Source organism: Pecten maximus, chromosome 3 (assembly GCF_902652985.1).
Source record: "Pecten maximus chromosome 3, xPecMax1.1, whole genome shotgun sequence".
NCBI classification, from domain to species: domain Eukaryota; kingdom Metazoa; phylum Mollusca; class Bivalvia; order Pectinida; family Pectinidae; genus Pecten; species Pecten maximus.
The window spans coordinates 16,911,734-16,931,703 of record NC_047017.1 but is presented as its reverse complement, the minus strand read 5'-3'; the positions used below and the strand labels follow the sequence as shown (position 1 = coordinate 16,931,703).

General features: G+C 35.4%; 1 protein-coding gene across 1 annotated transcript; it reads left to right on the top strand.

The window, feature by feature from the left end:
* The first annotated feature begins 43 nt into the window (after nt 1–43).
* On the top strand, nt 44–4,647 carry LOC117323379 (COMM domain-containing protein 1-like). Its single transcript, XM_033878558.1, has 3 exons — nt 44–227; nt 2,001–2,291; nt 4,473–4,647. Exons 1-3 carry the CDS (start codon nt 60–62, stop codon nt 4,575–4,577), a joined length of 564 nt encoding a protein of 187 aa, XP_033734449.1. The 5' UTR covers nt 44–59; the 3' UTR covers nt 4,578–4,647.
* Nucleotides 4,648–19,970: the final 15,323 nt, after the last annotated feature.

Sequence of the window (19,970 nt, the reverse complement as noted above, 5' to 3'; positions counted from 1 at the left end):
AATAAAATTTAAGCCAATCAGAATTCAAGGATACGCCAAGCAGATCACATGAGAGCAAAATGGCGGAAGAGACGAAAAACACTATTGCTTTGCTCAATGGCTTAGCTAGAAGAACATATTACAAAGAGGATGAAATTACGGACGAATTTTTGAAGAGCCAGATTTATCCTGAAATGAGCGATGAAGATTTCAACAGACTTGTATCCAGATTTTCTGGACTAATGAAGGTAACTATCATGTTAGACCCGCATTGGTGATCTCATATTGTAAATAAACACGCCCATCCGTTATCCTAAATGTCATAGGCATTGCTTGTACAGTTACATATGAGCGATCTGATTCCGACAAAGACTGCGATTTTGGGAAAAACATTAATGGCACAATGGCATTATTTCAGCAACATAACATCACTCATTGTTTGGGCACCATATGTGGTATCATATGGCATCAGAAAGGCATCACGAGCGTGTCATATTGATTGTGATGTAAATAGAGTGGCATAACTGAAGTGACATAAAGTGACGTCATTAAATTAGCATAATGGCAGTGGCATAATTAGAGTCATGCCATTTATATTGCATCATTGAAGTTGCATCTCAAAATTTATATGATTAGGATGGCATCATGGAAATAGCATCATTAGATCTAGAGTGATTTCATTGGTTGGTACAATTAAACATCACTTTAGTGGCATCATTTAGCTTAAAGTGACATCGTTAAAGCGATACAATTATAATGACATCATGATGATGGTATAACGAGAGTGACCTCAATAAGGTGGCATCATGGAAGTGACATACTTATAGTGATTGGATTATTGGAGTGGCACCATTAGAGTTAAGTCATTAGTGTGGCATCATGGAATTAGCACCATCAGAGTGATGTCATAATGGTAACTGTTACTAACATGACATGATGGCAGTGGCACCATTATATTGAAGTCATCAGTGTGGCATCATGGAATTGGCATCATCAGAGTGATGTCATAATGGTAACTGTTACTAACATGACATGATGGCAGTGGCACCATTATATTGAAGTCATCAGTGTGGCATCATGGAATTGGCATCATCAGAGTGATGTCATAATGGTAACTGTTACTAACATGACATGATGTCAGTGGCACCATTATATTGAAGTCACTGGTGTGGCATCATGGAATTGGCATCATCAGAGTGATGTCATAATGGTAACTGTTCTAACATGACATGATGTCAGTGGCACCATTAGAGTCAAGTCATTAGTGTGGCATCATGGATTGGCATCATCAGAGTGATGTCATAATGTTAACTGTTACTAACATGACATGATGGCAGTGGCACCATTATATTGAAGTCATCAGTGTGGCATCATGGATTGGCATCATTAGAGTGATGTCATTTGGTGGCATCAAAAGGCTTAGAGTAACATCATCACTGATATTGTTTTAGCAACATCAGAATAGGAACATTATAAACAATTGCATGGCAGCCAATATGATGTAAATTGTATAACTGCCTGTGTCAAATTTTGAAATTCATTTAATTTTATTTCATGGGTAGGGTTTATTTTATTCCCTTTTGCACTCAAAAGCATATAGAAAGAAAGAGAAAAAAAATCAACCCATGAGAGAAATGTAAGTGATATTTATCAAGAATATTATTTCGATTATTTTCTGTGATAGAAATTGAAATGAGCTTCCATATACAGGTATTTTTTGTCTGATGCAAAACGTTGAGATATGTGGGATAAAGTAGACATCACATTTGACAATGTCCATCTTTATCTATGATTCAATTTCTCTCCTAGAAATATCAAATTTAGTATCCCCAGCGATTTTATATTATCAAATTATTCACATTATATGTAACATCTGTGCAACAGACTAAATGAGCCAATAGAAAGTCTTCATTAAACATACATTGTATATGTCAGCAGGCTGTACTTCACAAGTCGTTTATCATAATTTCTCACGATAAACTCCTCTAGATGCATTTGAACTTTTTGAAACTTGATTTCAGAATATGGTATCCGCTGATATGGATTTCAACCAATTAGAAGCTTTTGTTGTGTCGCAAACAAAACGACGTGAAGGAGCTCTCACCGAAGATCAAGCGAATGCATTGCGAAGGTTCTGGAGATCACATAAAAACAAAATACATGATAGTTTAGTGGTTAACACAAACTGGAACAATAGTTTAAAACAAGTGTCATGGAGAATAGATGTAAAATCACAGTCCAAAAATGTGGATCAAATAAATGAACCAACCGCCATCATGGAACTGCAGTTACAAGGGGGAGGCAACACAAAGGTATTCAGATATTGATTATATTACTGTATTTGTCCTCAAATAAGCCCCTCGAGCTCCCCAAGTGTAAAAGTTTGTTACTGTATTTATCCTCAAATAAGCCCCTCCCCCAGTGTAAAAGTGTATTTATCCTTAAATAAGCCCCTCCCCCAGTGTAAAAGTTTATTACTGTATTTATCCTCAAATAAGCCTCTCCCCAAATGTAAAAGTAGATTACTGTATTTATCCTCAAATAAGCCAATCCTGCAGTGTGAAAGTTTAGTACCATATTTATCTTAAAAGTAAGCCCCCTGTGCAAAGTTTAGTATTGATATTTGGGAAGGAGCCTTATTTGTGAAAGTATTTCAAAATTTAGAATCTGTCAAAATGGAGAAGGGGATTTGTTTGAAGGCAGGGGCTTATTTGCAGATACATGTACTTATATGGTAACATTTATGATATACAATTGTGTCGCATGATCTTACATTAGTGTTATTGATTATTTTAAAGTTTTTTTTATTTGTTTCAACAGTTAACATCTTTGCAGTTTTATTTGTTTCAGCAGTTAACATTTTTGCAGTTTTACAAAAAAAATTCTGTAGTAATTTGTATGAAGGAATCAGTAGGGTGTAGCTATATAGGTTGTAGAGATGAATCAGTAGGGTGTAAGCTGTATGAAGGAATCATTAGGCTGTAGGTTGTATGAAGGAATCAGTAGGCTGTAGGTTGTATGAAGGAATCATTAGGCTGTAGGTTGTATGAAGGAATCAGTAGGCTGTTGTATGAAGGAATCAGTAGGTTGTAGGTTGTATGAAGGAATCAGTAGGGTGTAAGCTGTATGAAGGAATCATTAGGCTGTAGGTTGTATGAAGGAATCAGTAGACTGTTGTGTGAAGGAATCAGTAGACTGTAGGTTGGATATATGAATCAGGCTGTATGTTGTATGAAGGAATCTTAATGTTGTATGAAGGAATCAGTAGGCTGTATGAAGGAATCAGTAGGCTGTAGATTGTATGAATGAATCAGTAGGCTGTAGGTTGTATGAAGGAATCAGTAGGCTGTAGGTTGTATGAAGGAATCTGTAGGCTGTATGAAGGAATCAGTAGGCTGTAGGTTGTATGAAGGAATCAGTAGGCTGTAGGTTGTATGAAGGAATCAGTAGGCTGTAGGTTGTATTAAGGAATCAGTAGGCTGTAGGTTGTATGAAGGAATCTGTAGGCTGTAGGTTGTATGAAGGAATCAGTAGGCTGTATGAAGGAATCAGTAGGCTGTAGGTTGTATGAAGGAATCAGTAGGCTGTAGATTGTATGAAGGAATCAGTAGGTTGTAGGTTGTATGAAGGAATCGGTAGGCTGTAGGCTGTTTGAAGGAATCAGTAGGCTGTAGATTGTATGAAGGAATCGGTAGGCTGTAGGCTGTTTGAAGGAATCAGTAGATTGTATGAAGGAATCAGTAGGTTGTATGTAGGAATCAGTAGGCTGTAGGTTGTATGAAGGAATCAGTAGGCTGTAGGTTGTATGAAGGACTCAGTAGGCTGTAGGTTGTATGTAGGAATCAGTAGGCTGTAGGATGTATAAAGGAATCGGTAGGCTGTAGGTTGTATGAAGGAATCGGTAGGCTGTAGATTGTATGAAGGAATCAGTAGGATGTATGAAGGAATCAGTAGGCTGTATGAAGGAATCAGTAGGTTGTATGAAGGAATCAGTAGGCTGTATGAAGGAATCAGTAGGCTGTAGGTTGTATGAAGGAATCAGTAGGCTGTAGGTTGTATGAAGGAATCAGTAGGCTGTAGATTGTATGAAGGAATCAGTAAGCTGTAGGTTGTATGAAGGAACCGGTAGGCTGTAGATTGTATGAAGGAATCAGTAGGCTGTATGAAGGAATCAGTAGGCTGTATGAAGGAATCAGTAGGTTGTATGAAGGAATCAGTAGGCTGTATGAAGGAATCAGTAGGCTGTAGGTTGTATGAAGGAATCAGTAGGCTGTAGGTTGTATGAAGGAATCAGTAGGTTGTAGGTTGTATGAAGGAATCAGTAGGCTGTAGGTTGTATGAAGGAATCAGTAGGTTGTAGGTTGTATGAAGGAATCAGTTGGCTGTAGGTTGTATGAAGATATCAGTAGGCTGTAGACTGTATGAAGGAGGATTAATTAGTTATATTCACTAAGGATCGGAATCGATTTATTTACATCTTTTTCTCTTTTCAGAATACTGAGGTTGTTCAGTTTGAAATGGATGAAAATAAATTGATGACAGTTTTACAAAGTATGAAGGACATTGAGAGTGAAATCGGCAAATACAGTCAACAGTGAATTATATTTAGATTTAATATGTTGTAATATTTTATTTAATAAATCATTTAATGAAAAGCCATTAAGTGAAGTGATGTTCTTTTCGTATAAACCAGTTCCTGCATTTATTTGGAATGTTAAGTTTCTGCCTGAAGGAGGATGGAAGTGATGTGTACTAATTTGTCATTTTGTGTCTTGAGAATTCACCTGAAATATCTGTCGTATTACTTTTAGCCCCAAGTCCATTTGCCAGTATGCTGTCTGTCCTCGTTTGCTGGCTAAACATGTATCGATTTGCGTTTCTCAGGAAGCTGAGAAACAGGCCAGTGTGTGCTGTTGTGGTGGTTGTGTCCTTGGGCAAGACCTTTTACCCTAATTGTCCTGGATGGCATGCCACCTGCCTCCCACATTTTAATTGAGGTAGTCACCAACTACTACATGTACAAAGAAACCCTGCCTCAAAATGACCCTTGTTCACAGGGTGATAAATCCAGCAAACCAGCAACCACATAAAACAGACAGACAGCTTAAAATGTTGATTGGATACTCTCATTGAATTTGCAATCAAGGTCAACAAACTCTCCTGCATCAGCAGCTCACCTCAATATTTATCTACAACATAACTGTGGCAGCTAACCACTTTTGAAACCGTATGACAGGTGTGATTATTTTCACATTTTCCTACAGATTTAGACTTTTAGGTCGTCTGACCCGAAAGGTCAGCATGACCTATTGCCATTGTGCTTCGTCTGTCGTCCGTAAACTTTTCACATTTCAAACTTCTTCTCAAGTTCCACAAGCCAGAAATGATCCTGAGATGGTCCTGACCAAGTGTTGTTATTTATTGGGTTGGTCAGAAATCCAAGATGGCCATCATGGCCCACAGTGCCACTATACCTGCTACAGAGAATACATACTACAATAGTATAAGGGTCTTTAATTTAGATTCAGATGACCGTAAAGGCCCTTGGGCCTCTTGTTCCATTTCTCAATAGTGATATCCCTGCTTCTGCAACCTACAATGTTTAATTGTTATTGTTTGGGAGAGAAATAAATATAAGTTGATCCCAATAAAAAAAATGTAGCTACTCAATCTAAGGACTTGTTTCCAGAGTCAAAAAGTGTATTTAGTTAAAATGAAACCACATTCGCTAATGAACATATTAAAAACATGACTTTCACAAAGAAGTAAAATAATCCTAGTGAGATGATGCTCATGGCATATATATAAAACTTTAATCTTTATCACACGTTTTAACGAAAACATTCATATTCGAAGAAAGTCTGGGGATGCTGAATCAACTGCGACGTGCCCTACTCTAGGCGGGAAGCTGGAATACCCTTATCAAGAAAGGGAAAATTCATGATGGGAGAATTGGATTTGTGTTTATACAGTGTACTAGAATGTCCTCACAGTTGTGATTAAATATTGAGGCAAGCTGCTGGTGTAGAAAAGAAGATAATCTCCTTGAATTCAAGTTCAGGATATTGGCGATGAACATGGTAACCGCATTTCAGAATGGTCGTCTATACTGTCCAACCTTTAATCGATCATTTTCACTCGCCGTGTATCTTAACACAAAGTATGTTGCAGAACACAAGACGACTATCAGAGGTATGAAATCATTAATGTTTTAAAATGGCCTAATGTTAAAAGGAGATAGCGTATAACAACTGTCCTTCATGTTATATATTATAGGTGTAATCCTAATCCGAAGGTTTCCAATGTTTTATCAGCCTTTTCTGATGTGAACAGTTGGCCTATGTAGGATTTTAAAAGGCTGTTACATTATCAGAAACCTGTTAGCCTAATCCTAACCTTAATGAAACAAGAAATTACAGTTGTAAACAATTTAATTAAAAATGCCCTTGTGTACTCTTGCTTACTGCTTCTCATTTTGGAGAAGTAAAAACCATCTTCTTTCGAAACACATGATGTTATGTCTCGGAGTACTTTCAATTTTGTGTAATTTAAGTAATGGTTGGGGTTAAAAATGACTAGCGGTCGTTAATCAGAATCATGCAGACCCTAAATGTTATGCTGGCGTCTGTTGCTAGGTTACCATCGGGGGTGGGGTGGGGTGGGGTGGGGTGGATAATGCATCATGACCTAGATTAAACATAAACAAAATATTATTCTGCAGTACAACAAATGGCCTTGTAGTTTATGATGTATTTTGACTAAAATGCTAAACCTTAACCCCGACTTTTGCTTCATAACATAACATTATATCATATTGCGTATTCGCGCAACAAGATTTGACCTTTGTCTGCAAAGCTCTGGTATTTACATCGACCATACCCTATCAAGTCAGTTGAATACTTTAAGAATGTGTAATGAAAAAAACGTATGAAATTCTCTTTTACCTTGAATACCACGAAAGAAACGCGATATATATTTTTTCACAGAAATATCGTAGATCATGTGACTTAAAACAAGAAGTGAAAAGATTGCAATATGTCTGTTTGAGTTGGCGTGGGCGCTTACTTCCAGTTAATCAAAAAGACTGCATGAAATAAAAGAAGGTTTAAGAACATAAACTACATAAGAGGATGGACTAAATGTTTCTCAAAAAATAGGAAAGGTTTAGAATTCGACTTTGCATTATTTACAAACAAAATTATCAAACAAACTACCTGAGATGTCTGATATATTCTGAAAATGAAAACTGGTTCTAGTCTCATAAAACACAAAGGCGTTTGTTCGTACAACGAAGGGCCGTACTGTGGCGGAGTGGTTATAAAGGTTTCCTGACACTTGATCACCAGCCCTCCACCTCTGGGTCGTGAGTTCGAAACCCACGTGAGGCAGTTGCCTGGTTTTCTCCGGGTACTCCGGCTTTCCTCCGCCTCCAAATCCAGGCACGTCCTTAAATGACTCTGGCTGTTAATAGGACGATAGACAAAACCAAACATACAATGATGGACACAATACCAAACCTTGCCAATTTTCCTTGATTTTTTTTATTTGTTGTTCAAAAGCGTATAAAATGTTTTCCTTACCTCTGAAAACTGAAATCTTTCCTTTTTTCAAGCTGGATGGATAGAAGTCTAGTACAAAACCCACAGAAGATATAAACACCTTTCAAAGCAAATAGAGAAGTACTTTTGTAGATGGTGTAGAGCTGAAATGAATAAAACTTCATCATACAGTTGGTCCTTCTAGGTCTCGTCAATACTGCCAAGGGCCTAATGTGTTAATCAGTCCAGGCGACCAAAAAGCTAAAATAGGTCGAGATAAATGTGAAAATCTGGTTAGGGAGGTGTAAAAAGACCATTTATTCAATGAATTTCAAAATTTTCAATATTGCATTTCAAAAGAACGCTGAGAACGTATGTATATTAACCGTGTCAAGAATAAACCTCGGGGACTGAAAAGTTCCCATCACTGTCGACTTCCTGTAATCACAAAGAATTGTACAAAAGACATACACTATTTAGTATCCGAAATTTACTTAATAGATTAAATCATGAGGTTGAGTGCACCTCGGCCTGTTTCGTACTTCTAGGACATGAAGTGAAAGTGAGACGGTACTATTGCGATGATATAGGATTCCGAAGGTTCGTACCGTGATTTTTAACTTAAATTATCGGAGATTTACCTCTTTTTTTATTTGTCGAGCCTCGAACATACTTCGAGGTTCGTTCGGCAAATAACAAAAATTGTAAACATCCGATAAGAAACGTTAGAAATCCCGACACGAACATTCAGAGTGCTATATTATAGGGCCCAGACGGTACCGGTATAACTTTGATTTAAACATACATAGAGTATTCGTACAATACCATTAAAAACGTAAAATGAGCAAAAAAAAAATCAAAAAAATCTTGCATATAAAGATACCTAACCATGGCAGGGGGTGGGGGTTGCTGTTTATAGCCATTTTAAGATTGAATAGTAGCAATTGAAATTCCATGTAAGTAATTATTAACTTACACATTATGAATCAAAGTTTGGTATTACAAAGACAGCAAATTTGAAACTGTTAATGAATTTAATTACCGAGGTGTCTCCTAAATTAAAATGGCAAATTCAGGATCACACAGCAGGAAACATCAGAACAAGATAGAAAAGCATTATTTCTGCATTATATTTATGCCAAAACAATTATTTCAATTTTGAAACACACTTGTCTCAAGTTGTCTGTATTTGATACATATGTCAATAGCATTTACAGTTATGGTTGTGAGATGTACAGAGAGTGCATATTAATTTTTGTAAAAGATTGCTTGGTGTACCTAGAAGTACAAGTACTGACATGGTTTATCTTGAATAGGCAGGTTTCCATTAATAATACTACGAAACAAGAAATATCTTTAAAAAAGATAAACGGCATAGTTTAAATGCTGGTGTTTATAATATAAAACTGCTGGTGAAATAAATGAACGAACTAATGTGTTTCAGCACAGATAACAAAATGATATCAGTTTGAATCATTTTGGTGATTGTAGAGAAATGCAATGAGGGGTGAATGAGTACCGTATTATGATATCCAGTTAAGTGTTTGGACAATTTAAGTCCGTCATTTAACGATGTCCGAATGGTTATGTTGTCCTGTTTTCTTGAAACGACGAGCCTTGTACAGCATTTAGGATGATAATTTGTGTTGACTTTACTTTATTATGCACGCTTGGAACACGTTTATATAATGTCCGTATATGGGCATTGGGCAAAGCACATTTCCTGTGGGAAGGGCTGTAAAAGAAAGAAATCAAGACCAAAAACCCGAGATCAACCTTGTATTTAAGTCGCGTTACCGTAACACGACGTTTTGGGATGATCATTGCGACAATGGGCGATGTTTTCATGACGGTATGTATAGGTAAAATATAGTTGTAGTTATAAAAGTTCCAGTAAAGTCGAATTGAATTGAATTTAAATGAATCTTTCAACTGTACCGGTGGTCATAACATAGCACGACATGTGTTCTAGAGTTAAGTTAAAAGTTGGAATATAACGATTATCATTATACTCAGATAAGGGTTGAGCCTAGCCTAGCCGAGCCTAGGACACTCTCTCAGATAGGGTTCAGAGTTCAGAAGCTTAACTACCAGGGAACTGTGTTCATGTGACAACCCAGGCAAACCAGGAAAACCACACTTGGTCTCGTTTGGAGACGTTAATCCCACTTTTTAGCAGCCTTCATATATAAGACAAAACATTCGTGACAGCGTTGGTGTGCAAACCTAATGATTTAAAAATACATTAATTTACTAATTTCATTGAAGATCAGACAAAGGGTACATATATAATATCAAAATCTGTACATTTGAAAATAAGATTTCTGTGTCTATCTGCGTTCAGAAGGCTGTGTTTCATTATATTCGATGACATTCCTAAGCATGCGTATAGTTAACGTTCACCTTACGTTTGAAAGCAAACGATTTCCTTAAAAATATTGATTCATTTCTGCATCTTACCAAATGTCATGTAGTGAGGAAAATTCCAATAGTGAATTTTGTACTCTATGCGCATATATAACTCCGGACCTGTTCTTTTGGTTAATGTTTTATAATTCATTTTAAGATTAACAGTAACAAATATGTAAATCAGACTTCACCCTGGTTTCCGGTTGTAAGTAGTCCTTTATAGGAATGGCACCAAAGGGAGGATGGTGGGCTAGATCAGACCCCAGAACAAATTTAAATGTTACTATGCCCGAATTTTAAATCATATTCAAATGAGCAATTTAAATATGTAAATGAGATATTATCTCAAGTTTTCACTATTCGCTCATTCACTACATGTATGTTTAACAATAGATGATATAGGCGCTTATTTTACTTTTCTTAATTGAGAAAGTATCAGATTATTTTTTCAACAAGTTTCATGCAATTTGTGCCGAAATACACACACACATATTTGAAAATTGTTTTTTCTCGTTTTGTATAATTGTTATAATGGAATGAGTTAAATTATAATTCTATGTTGTATTGTGTTTCGGCATATTATCGTGATAACATATCTTATATGTAATACATTTTAAGGGATATGAGATCTAACTACAGTGGTGTAGGAAGTCGTCAAAAAGTGTTGGGGGGGGGGGCAGTATTTTTTTAACCTTAAATTTTACGCACTAAACAAATTGTATGCCATCTCCGCAAAATTAGCCAATAATTATCATTTCAACATCCCCATGATAATTTATGAAGTATGAAATAAGTTATTTACCCATACGCAAATCAGGATATATTACATACATGTATAGTAAAACATGAATCACCAGGCCCGGTTCAAAAAGATATGTTTGCAACCCCCCTGCCCCCCCCCCCCCCCCCCCCCCCCCTCCACTGTAACAATGCTATATAGTTTACATTCAGCACGTATCTGAATATAGTTGTTAGATTGTCCGACATGTGTAAAAGAGCTTTCAGATACCCCTTTTCCTCGTGGAATCAATTCAAATCTACTGAAATGGTTTTACATGTACGTCTAACTGCAAAAAAGGAAATACGTGTACTTGAGACATATTTAAAAATATAATCTGTTTAGTATAAAAAAGATATTCTGAATTGTATGAAATAAATATGTATTGTAAAAGGGAATGGTAGGAGAGATAAACAGAAGAAAATTAGGAGAATTTAGAAAATAATTTGCTCTATTTTGAAGGTACAATACCAAATAGACTGATTGATCAAGACAAGAGAGGTGGAGGACGCCAAGCCGGAATCAAGTTAATAATCTTTTAGTAGAGTAAAGTTACAAAAAATATTATTGAATTATTCTATTTTTTTCTTTTAATTGAAGTTTCCTATGTTTAGGACTTAACGTTTTTGTATCAAAGCTCATTTTAAACTTATCGAAACACTTTTAAGTCTATATTAAGTTTTTAAGTCTATATTAGTATATATATATCTGGCATCTTTTTTATTTGACAACTAATTTTGAAATTATTTGGATTTATTTTCATTTTCCCATATTTTGCGTAAACCGTTGGATATCAAAACTAAGTTTTGTGTGCTATTTAGAATTTGCTTCAACCTCTCATATATACATGTACATAAAAAAATATATATCTAGCAAATTTTGTATATAAAATGCATAAAGGCTTTGATCTTTTATGTCCTGAATGCTCTAAAATGTTAGCGTAAGCATTTTGCAATTCTAACAACCACCAGGGAGATTTGTTACATCAGGTGTACCATTTTGACTTGTTTCTGATGCTGATGGTTCCTGCGGGGCGAGCTGAAATTTCTTCCAAAAAAACAGGTCTTCGGATTTTTCTTTGTCCCACTTTTAACCGACCGATTGATTGCGTTCCCTACCAATGACTAGTTATATCAATTAGTGGGTTTGACTAGAACCATCACCTAGGGACAGCATTCATAGTTTGTGTATAGATAAGCTCATATAAATAACAGAGTTTTTTCTTTTTTTTTGTTTTGTTTTGTTTTGTTGGTCTTTTGTTGAAAACTGATGTGTACGCAACTGCGTATTTGCGTATAGGCAGCTACGCGCCGCCTGAATACGACTGCATTTCAATCAGGAATATAATTTTATTAATGTGTCATTTGAAAAGATGCATCCACTTATTCAGCTTGCATTTAATCTCAACTTTGTTCCGTTTTTAACTGCATATCTGCTTTTTGCATTTACCGCTACAGTGACCAATCATATACTTCATCTTGACCAGTAACGCCACCTGTCGCGTCATTTCCGGGGACAAAATAATATTATACGGCTATGCCGAAAAATTATTGCAACGTTGGAACACAACTCTATTTGATACATATATCAATAGCATTTTAAGTACATATTATTTTTTGTAATAAATTGCTTGGTGTACGTAAAAGTACAAGTAATGATGTGGTTTATCTTGAAGTAGGTAGGTATCCATTAAGAGTGCTACGAAAAATTAGAATTATGAAATATTGGATTAAACTGAGAAACTCCCGAAATTATATTTCACAGTCTTGCTATGACGACATGTTAGAAAATAATGATAAATGGATGTTGAATATCAAGGAAGAATTATATAGAATAGGTTTCGGATGTAAATGGGAATCACAAAAGGTTGACATTAATGATCTTCAGATGACAAAGGAAAGAAGTTTTGATTTATATGAAAGAGTGTGTAGAAAAAAAATTGTCCTCTAAAGGAATTTGATATCAACATGTTTACAACAGTTATAGTTTACAGAATTATCTGGAAAAGTCCATATCAGTTGATACTTGAGAGAAATAACTTAAATTCGACTATCGTCACACACTATAAATATTGAAAAGGGTAGATATCATAACATTGAGAGACACCGAAGAGTTTGTCATTTATGTGACATGAATGGTATTGAAGACGAGTTCCTTTTTGTATTAGTGTGGCCTTGTTTGGCAAATTTAAGAAATACATTCTCCAAAAGTTATTTTGTAACAAATCCAAGTGTACAAATGAGAGGAATTGCTTTTAATACGAATGCGGTTCAATGTACATGTATATATGGAATTCACAGTTTCAAGGCAATTTGAATCCTAAATGGGTAAAAGTTAAAGTAAAGCAAACGGAGGTTGGAGATGTCGTTCATTTTCCGCACCAGGATCTTGCTGGACCAGTGGATATCCAGTATTTTTTTTATAGATAATCCTTCCGTTATTTGTAGGTATGATTATGCCTTGTTTAATATGGTGATACTTATGTCATACTGTTTCTGTATATTATGGCTATATTGTCTGAAATATCAAATTATTTAGAAAGTTTTGGCGTCAATTATATTATAATTGGGGCTTAGGGGACCTTTGATTACACAGCGGTACATATTCGCACCTGTGCTTGAAAATAAAAGTGCAGTTGTTCTTGCAAAAACCTACACATTTATACCAAAGGAAATCGATTTTCCTATATGTACATATATTTTCGATATATTTTTATATCGCTGCAGCCGTTTCATGTTTAACAAATTTAGTTAAATATGTTTCAGAGTATTCTAAACATTCACATATTAATTTTGTTTCAAGAAATAAAAGTGAAGTACTGGGATGAATTGAATTTTACTTCATTCCCTGACAAAAATGTAGGAGGTAACTCTTGTTTTGTCCCCTCAGGTAGACTAAGTACAGTTCACCCCTCCCCAGTACTAATCCCTACACAAGTCAGTACCTCTATATACTAATCCCGACAATTATCTCCGCCGGACACTCCAACCGCCCCGGTAAACGGTGACGAACTACAGTCAGCACTCAATGTATGTAGTATTGATTATTTCTATTCTTTTTACATTTTATTTGAATTTTCACGATAACTGCAACTAGTCAAAAAAGAAAAGCAGGGCATCATCTTAAAATAACCGAAACCATATTCAAAACAATACCTTGATGTACATCGTACAAACCCTTCACCGACACAATATCTCATCTTTTGCAGAAATATTTCGTTGGCATTTCCCATTTATATAGATATCAGTCAGGTTTCCAATCAGGGAATATTACTGTTAATCTGTAACAGAATGTGGGAAACCGCTACTGTCTAGTTTTCTGTGACATTTACAAGACATTTAACAGTGTCAACTGTGGCATGGGGGATTGGAAGTGAAAATGTCTCCAAATCTTTGTATCCCATTGTTTTTGCTACCTCCCGTAACTACGACTTGTTCAGATCAAGTAAATTGATTCTCACTAGTATAAAGTCTCTTACAATTTTCTCTGTGTATGTCCCTGATAAGATATAGTTACATCATTTTCTCTATCTATGTCCCCGTTATAAGATAGTTACATCATTTTCTCTGTGTATGTCCCTGATAAGATATAGTTACATCATTTTATCTATGTATGTCCCCGTTATAAGATAGTTACATCATTTTCTCTGTGTATGTCCCCGTTATAAGATAGTTACATCATTTTCTCTATGTATGTCCCCGTTATAAGATAGTTACATCATTTTCCCCGTCTATGTCCCTTATAAGATAGTTACATCATTTTCTCCGTGTATGTCCCTTATATTTCCCTGAATTACAGCCATGATCGAGGACCATATATATCAGTTGCCTAAACAATCGGTTTGACTAAATTTGCTATGCCTAGATAGAATATTATAATATATCGCATACATCTGTGATAAGTTGGGAAAGTTTGTGTTCATTTCTTATGGCGCTAGAAGGATGTCATAATTAAATATTTTTGCCTAGGCAGAAATAAAATATTGCATAGGCAAAATTATTTCTTGCGAATTCGAATTATTTCGAATATTGCTTTGGCAAAAATATTTCAGTCTAGGCAATATTCGATTTCTGTCTAGGCAAAAATATTTAATTATGACATCCTTCCCGCGCCATAATTTCTCTTGTGAATATTTATTTGCAATCTTTTACCACAGGTCGGGATCTGAGAAGTTGCTACAGAGTCCGGTGATTATTGAAGAAGGAAAGGGGTGGGGCGAATTTTAATAAAATGGAGAGAACATAGACAGGATCAGATCAGACATTGGACTTAATTTCCCCGTGTTAGGAACTTAATATGGCCATATACGTGTCTCTGGGACCGATGCAGAAGTAGTGAAACGTGCAGCAGATGGATTGACGCTTGAAATTAAAAAAAAATAGAGAGGATATTGAAGTATTTGATCAAAAATTAAATTCATAATAAACTCCAATACTGACACTTTATATGGGATGCATGTCATGATTTTTATCTCGCCTGCTACAAATAGACTACTCCTATACGTATATGAGGTCTTATTCCACCTTATTACATTCGTTACATGACAGCCTGTCCAAAGTTTCCTGTCGTGTAAACCTCTAATATTATTGTATTAGTACAAATAGACCAATGTCAAAAGCTTTTGCATATAGGCACTTGTATCTGGTAATTATCACCCAGAATTATGATACAATATACACACACATAAAAAATTATTTGAATTTTTTTTCATCTTGACCAGTAACGCCACCTGTCGCGTCATTTCCTTGGACAAAAGAATATTATACGGCTATGCCGAAAAATAGAATTAGGAAATATTGGATAAAATTGAGAAATTCCCCAGAAGTTGAATTTAACAGTCTTGCTACGACGACTTGATAGAAAATATTGATAGATGGATGTTAAGAAAGAATTATGTAGAATAGGTTTAGGATACCAGGGAATCATAAAAAGTTGACATTAATAATTATCAAATAATAAAGCAAAATATTTTTTTACATATATTTATATACAGTTGTATATATATATGTGTGTATATGCAAGAATGTGCAGAGAAGAATCGATTTTCTTCTAAAGGAATTTTATATCAACTTCTGTATAACTGTTATAGTTTCAGAATAATCTGAAAAAGCCGGTATCAGTTGAATATTTAAAAGAAATTGTAAAATTCGACTATCTTCTCACACTCTTAAATTGAAAAAAAGGTAGATATCATAACATTGAGCGACACCGAAGAGTTCCATTTTGTATAAGGGTGTCATTGTTTTGCAAATTTAAGAAATACATTTTTAAAAAGGTATTACATACCCAAGTTTGTACAAATAAGTGGAATTATTTTCCACAAAAAGCCCCAAAGAATTGACAAGTTTGGGTAAATATATAAAGTTTGCAAATAAGAAAGGTTAGAATTATTACCTCGATGAAATATTTCGTGTGTACGCATACTTTTTAATATGTAATTATTCATTAATTTGTGAAATCTACTCTTTTTCTGTATATGTCTACCATAAACTGACCAACTAATTAGTTCAGAGTAATAAAGAACTTGAACTTGGTGGCGTCCGAAAAGTTGTCATATTTCGATCAGCAAACGGTGGATGGGCCGCGGTGGCCGAGTGGTTTAGGTGTCCCGACACTTTATCACTAGCCCTCCGCCTCTGGGTTGCGAGTTCGAAACCTACGTGGGGCTGTTGCCATGTACTCTGACCATAGGCCGGTAGTTTTTCTCCGGGTACTCCGGCTTTCTTCCACCTCTAAAACCTGGCACGTCCTTAAATGACCCTGGCTGTTAATAGGACGTTAAACAAAACAAACCAAACCAAACGGTGCCATTTAGTCATTTTTCTTTATTTGGACTAACCAATCACCTGCATGTCGGCTTCAAAATGCAGTTTTAAGGTAATAGTTAGTCAAAAGAATGTCTTACTTTGAGCATGCACAGTCTCCTCCGCGGAGAATCCAAGACGTTAAGGTGCCATACTGCCAGTGACGTCATTATCTGTTTACGTCAGTTTGTCAGAGTGAAATAGAAATCTTGAAATCTTTATATTGTATACCAGTTTTTTTTATATTGTTCAACTTTTAAGACTAGAAAAAAAAAAAAAAAAAAAAACTATTCAATATATTTTTTGCTGTTGATTTAACATAACTTTCGAATAGATTAGTTTATGTTTTTGTCAAGAGTTTAATTAACTTATTGATTGATTGATTGATTGATTTATTTATCAATATGATTTCTTTAATGGATTAGGAATGTAGAAGATGATATATATCTGGTTTGTAACTAATGAAATACGTCTGTGAAATTTCAACGGAACAGAGTTTAAAGCTTGTATCTATTAAAACGACACTGACGATCATTTGTTTTCTTGAATAATTCATCTCTTTATTATCACGAATTTAACTTTCTGTATTTGTTTCCGTAACTAATACATTAGCGTCTGTGAAAATTCTCTTCATCAAGAACACTGCTTTTTAGCGAAGTAAAGTACATGTAACACTCATTTTTCCAAAACAATTAATATTTTTCTTTTTCTTTCTTTTTTTTTTTACTTCCATAATTCATCACATTTGCATCAGATCTAGATCAGGATGAAGCATCATCATCTCTGGTTGTAATTCTTTATTAACGACCCTTTTTTCAGATACTTTATACATTGACTCCGAGAATATTGTAAATTGTAACTGTAGTTAAAAATTAAAAAATTCACATATTTTTCCTTTCACATATAACGCAGTAAGCAGCCAACTTTGTAACACGATACATACCTATTATCGAATGGAAATGATATATAAGATGCAAAATCCCGTTATCCAAAGAAAGTCGGCAATTATTCTAAATACTCGCGAAACAAAAAGAAGGGATCTCGTGTATTAGACGATGTAATCATATGAGTGATGTGTGCAAATGACAGGTTACGGAACCTTTACCGGGAAACTAAAAATGCGGTGAGGAGATTTTCTCGGTCACTGGATATTCTCTGATTAGATGATACCCGAGACACAGCATAATGATAAGACATGAGACTAGAGACTTGACATCAGATGTTTAATTCCCGATCTGCGTGGTCCTGGGCAGGAACTACCGTTGAAAATATGATCACGTGACCAGGCCGAGCTCAGGTAATCATCTGTTACGGCGAGTACGGGTTACTGAAGACACATGTTGCTGATGTAAGTCGTGCTTACTGTTACCATATTTGGTTATTTGAATTAATATCTGTGCAGAGCAAGCCGACACCCATGGTAAAAAAGGACTGAATGCATGACTAATGTTTTTTCGGCATAGCCGTCTAATTTTCTTTTGGCGCCGGATATGACGCGAAAGGTGGCGTTACTGGTCAAGATGAAGAATGTGATTGGTCAATGTAGCGGTCAATGCAAAATGCAGATATGCAGTTAAAGACGAAACAAAATTAAGATTGCATGCAAGCTGAATAAGTGGATGTATCTATTCAAATGACACATTATTAAAAAATTACAGTCCTGATTCAAATGCAGTCTTATTATCACCAAAAATGATTCAAACTGATATAATGTTGTTATCCGTGCTGAAACGCATTTATTAATTAGTTCGTTAATTTATTTCATCAGCAGTTTTACATTATAACCACCAGCATTAAAACTATGCCGTTTATCTTTTTTAAAGATATTTCTTGTTTATTTTTATTTTTTACTTTCTTTTTAACATTTTGAGGTATCATGGGTACAGCGAACACGTGTACTTGTTGTTCTTGTTCTTGTTGTTCTTTTATCCTGTCAGTGGATGCCTCATTGTAGTAGCTGGTGTCTACTTCAGTGAACAACAAAGCCGTCGCATTCCATTTAGAGGAACAGAGATAAAATGTCTAGCTCAAGGACACACCTAACGAAACCACATGGCGATACGTGATTTCAGCATCATAAGAAACACAAACCTTCCTGAGTAGTCCTGATCGAACCACGCACCTCGGATCTTCATTTGATGTCACGGAGTCGCCACCCTCCCCTTTTCCCTTTTCCGATGGTCCAGGCGTCAAATATATGTTGTCATATTCTGGTTGGAAGTCATGATGAACATCCATCAGCTTGTACCAAACGACCACAGATCTTGTTGATTTTTAATTGTGCTAAAAGCTCGCTTTTAATTTTGACAGGTAGGAAATAAAGCAAAAATCCATTATGTAAATGCAAAATAGTAAAACGTCAATCATTTGTGATATCAATAATTGATCACACACATTGGCAAAAGGTACGCTCTTGTCAAGTTTTACATTTTCATATTAAAACATCGAATAATAAATTATATCTGTGAACTCCATGTCTGTGAACTTACTGCTACTGTTAAGTGTTTCGTAATTTAAATATCAATGGCGAAATTTTGTAACATCATTGTGATAATGATCCTCATCGCTGAACTATTTACAATCTTATTCCGATCTGCGCTTATCGCGACGACAGTGATGCGTGAAAATGACGTCACGCTATCAGATTCATCATCAACGTGTCAGATCCTATCGTACGGAAACCAATCTTATCTAGTCGCAGATTTGAACATCTTTAATGAAAAATTAAAACACACATATTACGTATAATTAGCGTTATCAGTGCAGGCTACATTCACGATAAAAATACGGATAAGTCTCACCTGTCCAACTGAAAATGACTCGCGGGGTGGGAAAGTACGGGGAAGGGGTGTCACGTGGTCTTCTGATGGGGGACCTGAATCGCTGATGTGAAAGTTCGCATAGCCAATAGCAGCTCCATAAAATTCGGCGGTATTAAAGGCCGATAAAAATAATAAAGCTTGATTGTGAATTGTATATTTCATAAAAGATCTGCTTCAAGATTGTAATACTTACACCAGTAGGATTAGTCTCCCTTAGAACATCGCAAATTAACATTGCACACTGCATGGTGACTTCAGATTTGAATAGTACATATTTGTGTGAATCTAATATTGTAAATTATGAAATTTATTGAATTATGGGTCTATTTCTCTTCTCCATTCAGATTTTGACATTTCGTTCGACATATTTTAAATTTTGTTCGTTACCTCCTTGGCACTAGCTAGCGACAATTCAAGCCCTAAACATCAATGGCGATGCATGATACAATTGTATATTTATTTACTCTACTCTATCTCGCTCTCAATTGCATTGCTAGGTGATAATGTCTTGTGTGTCGTTTGTTCAATCTTTGAACAAAACATTCCATTCTTCTCATTATTGGACGGTCTGTTTGACACATAAATGAAAATTGAAGATAGTAAAAGAAAGATAAATAGATAATAACAAATACATGTGTGA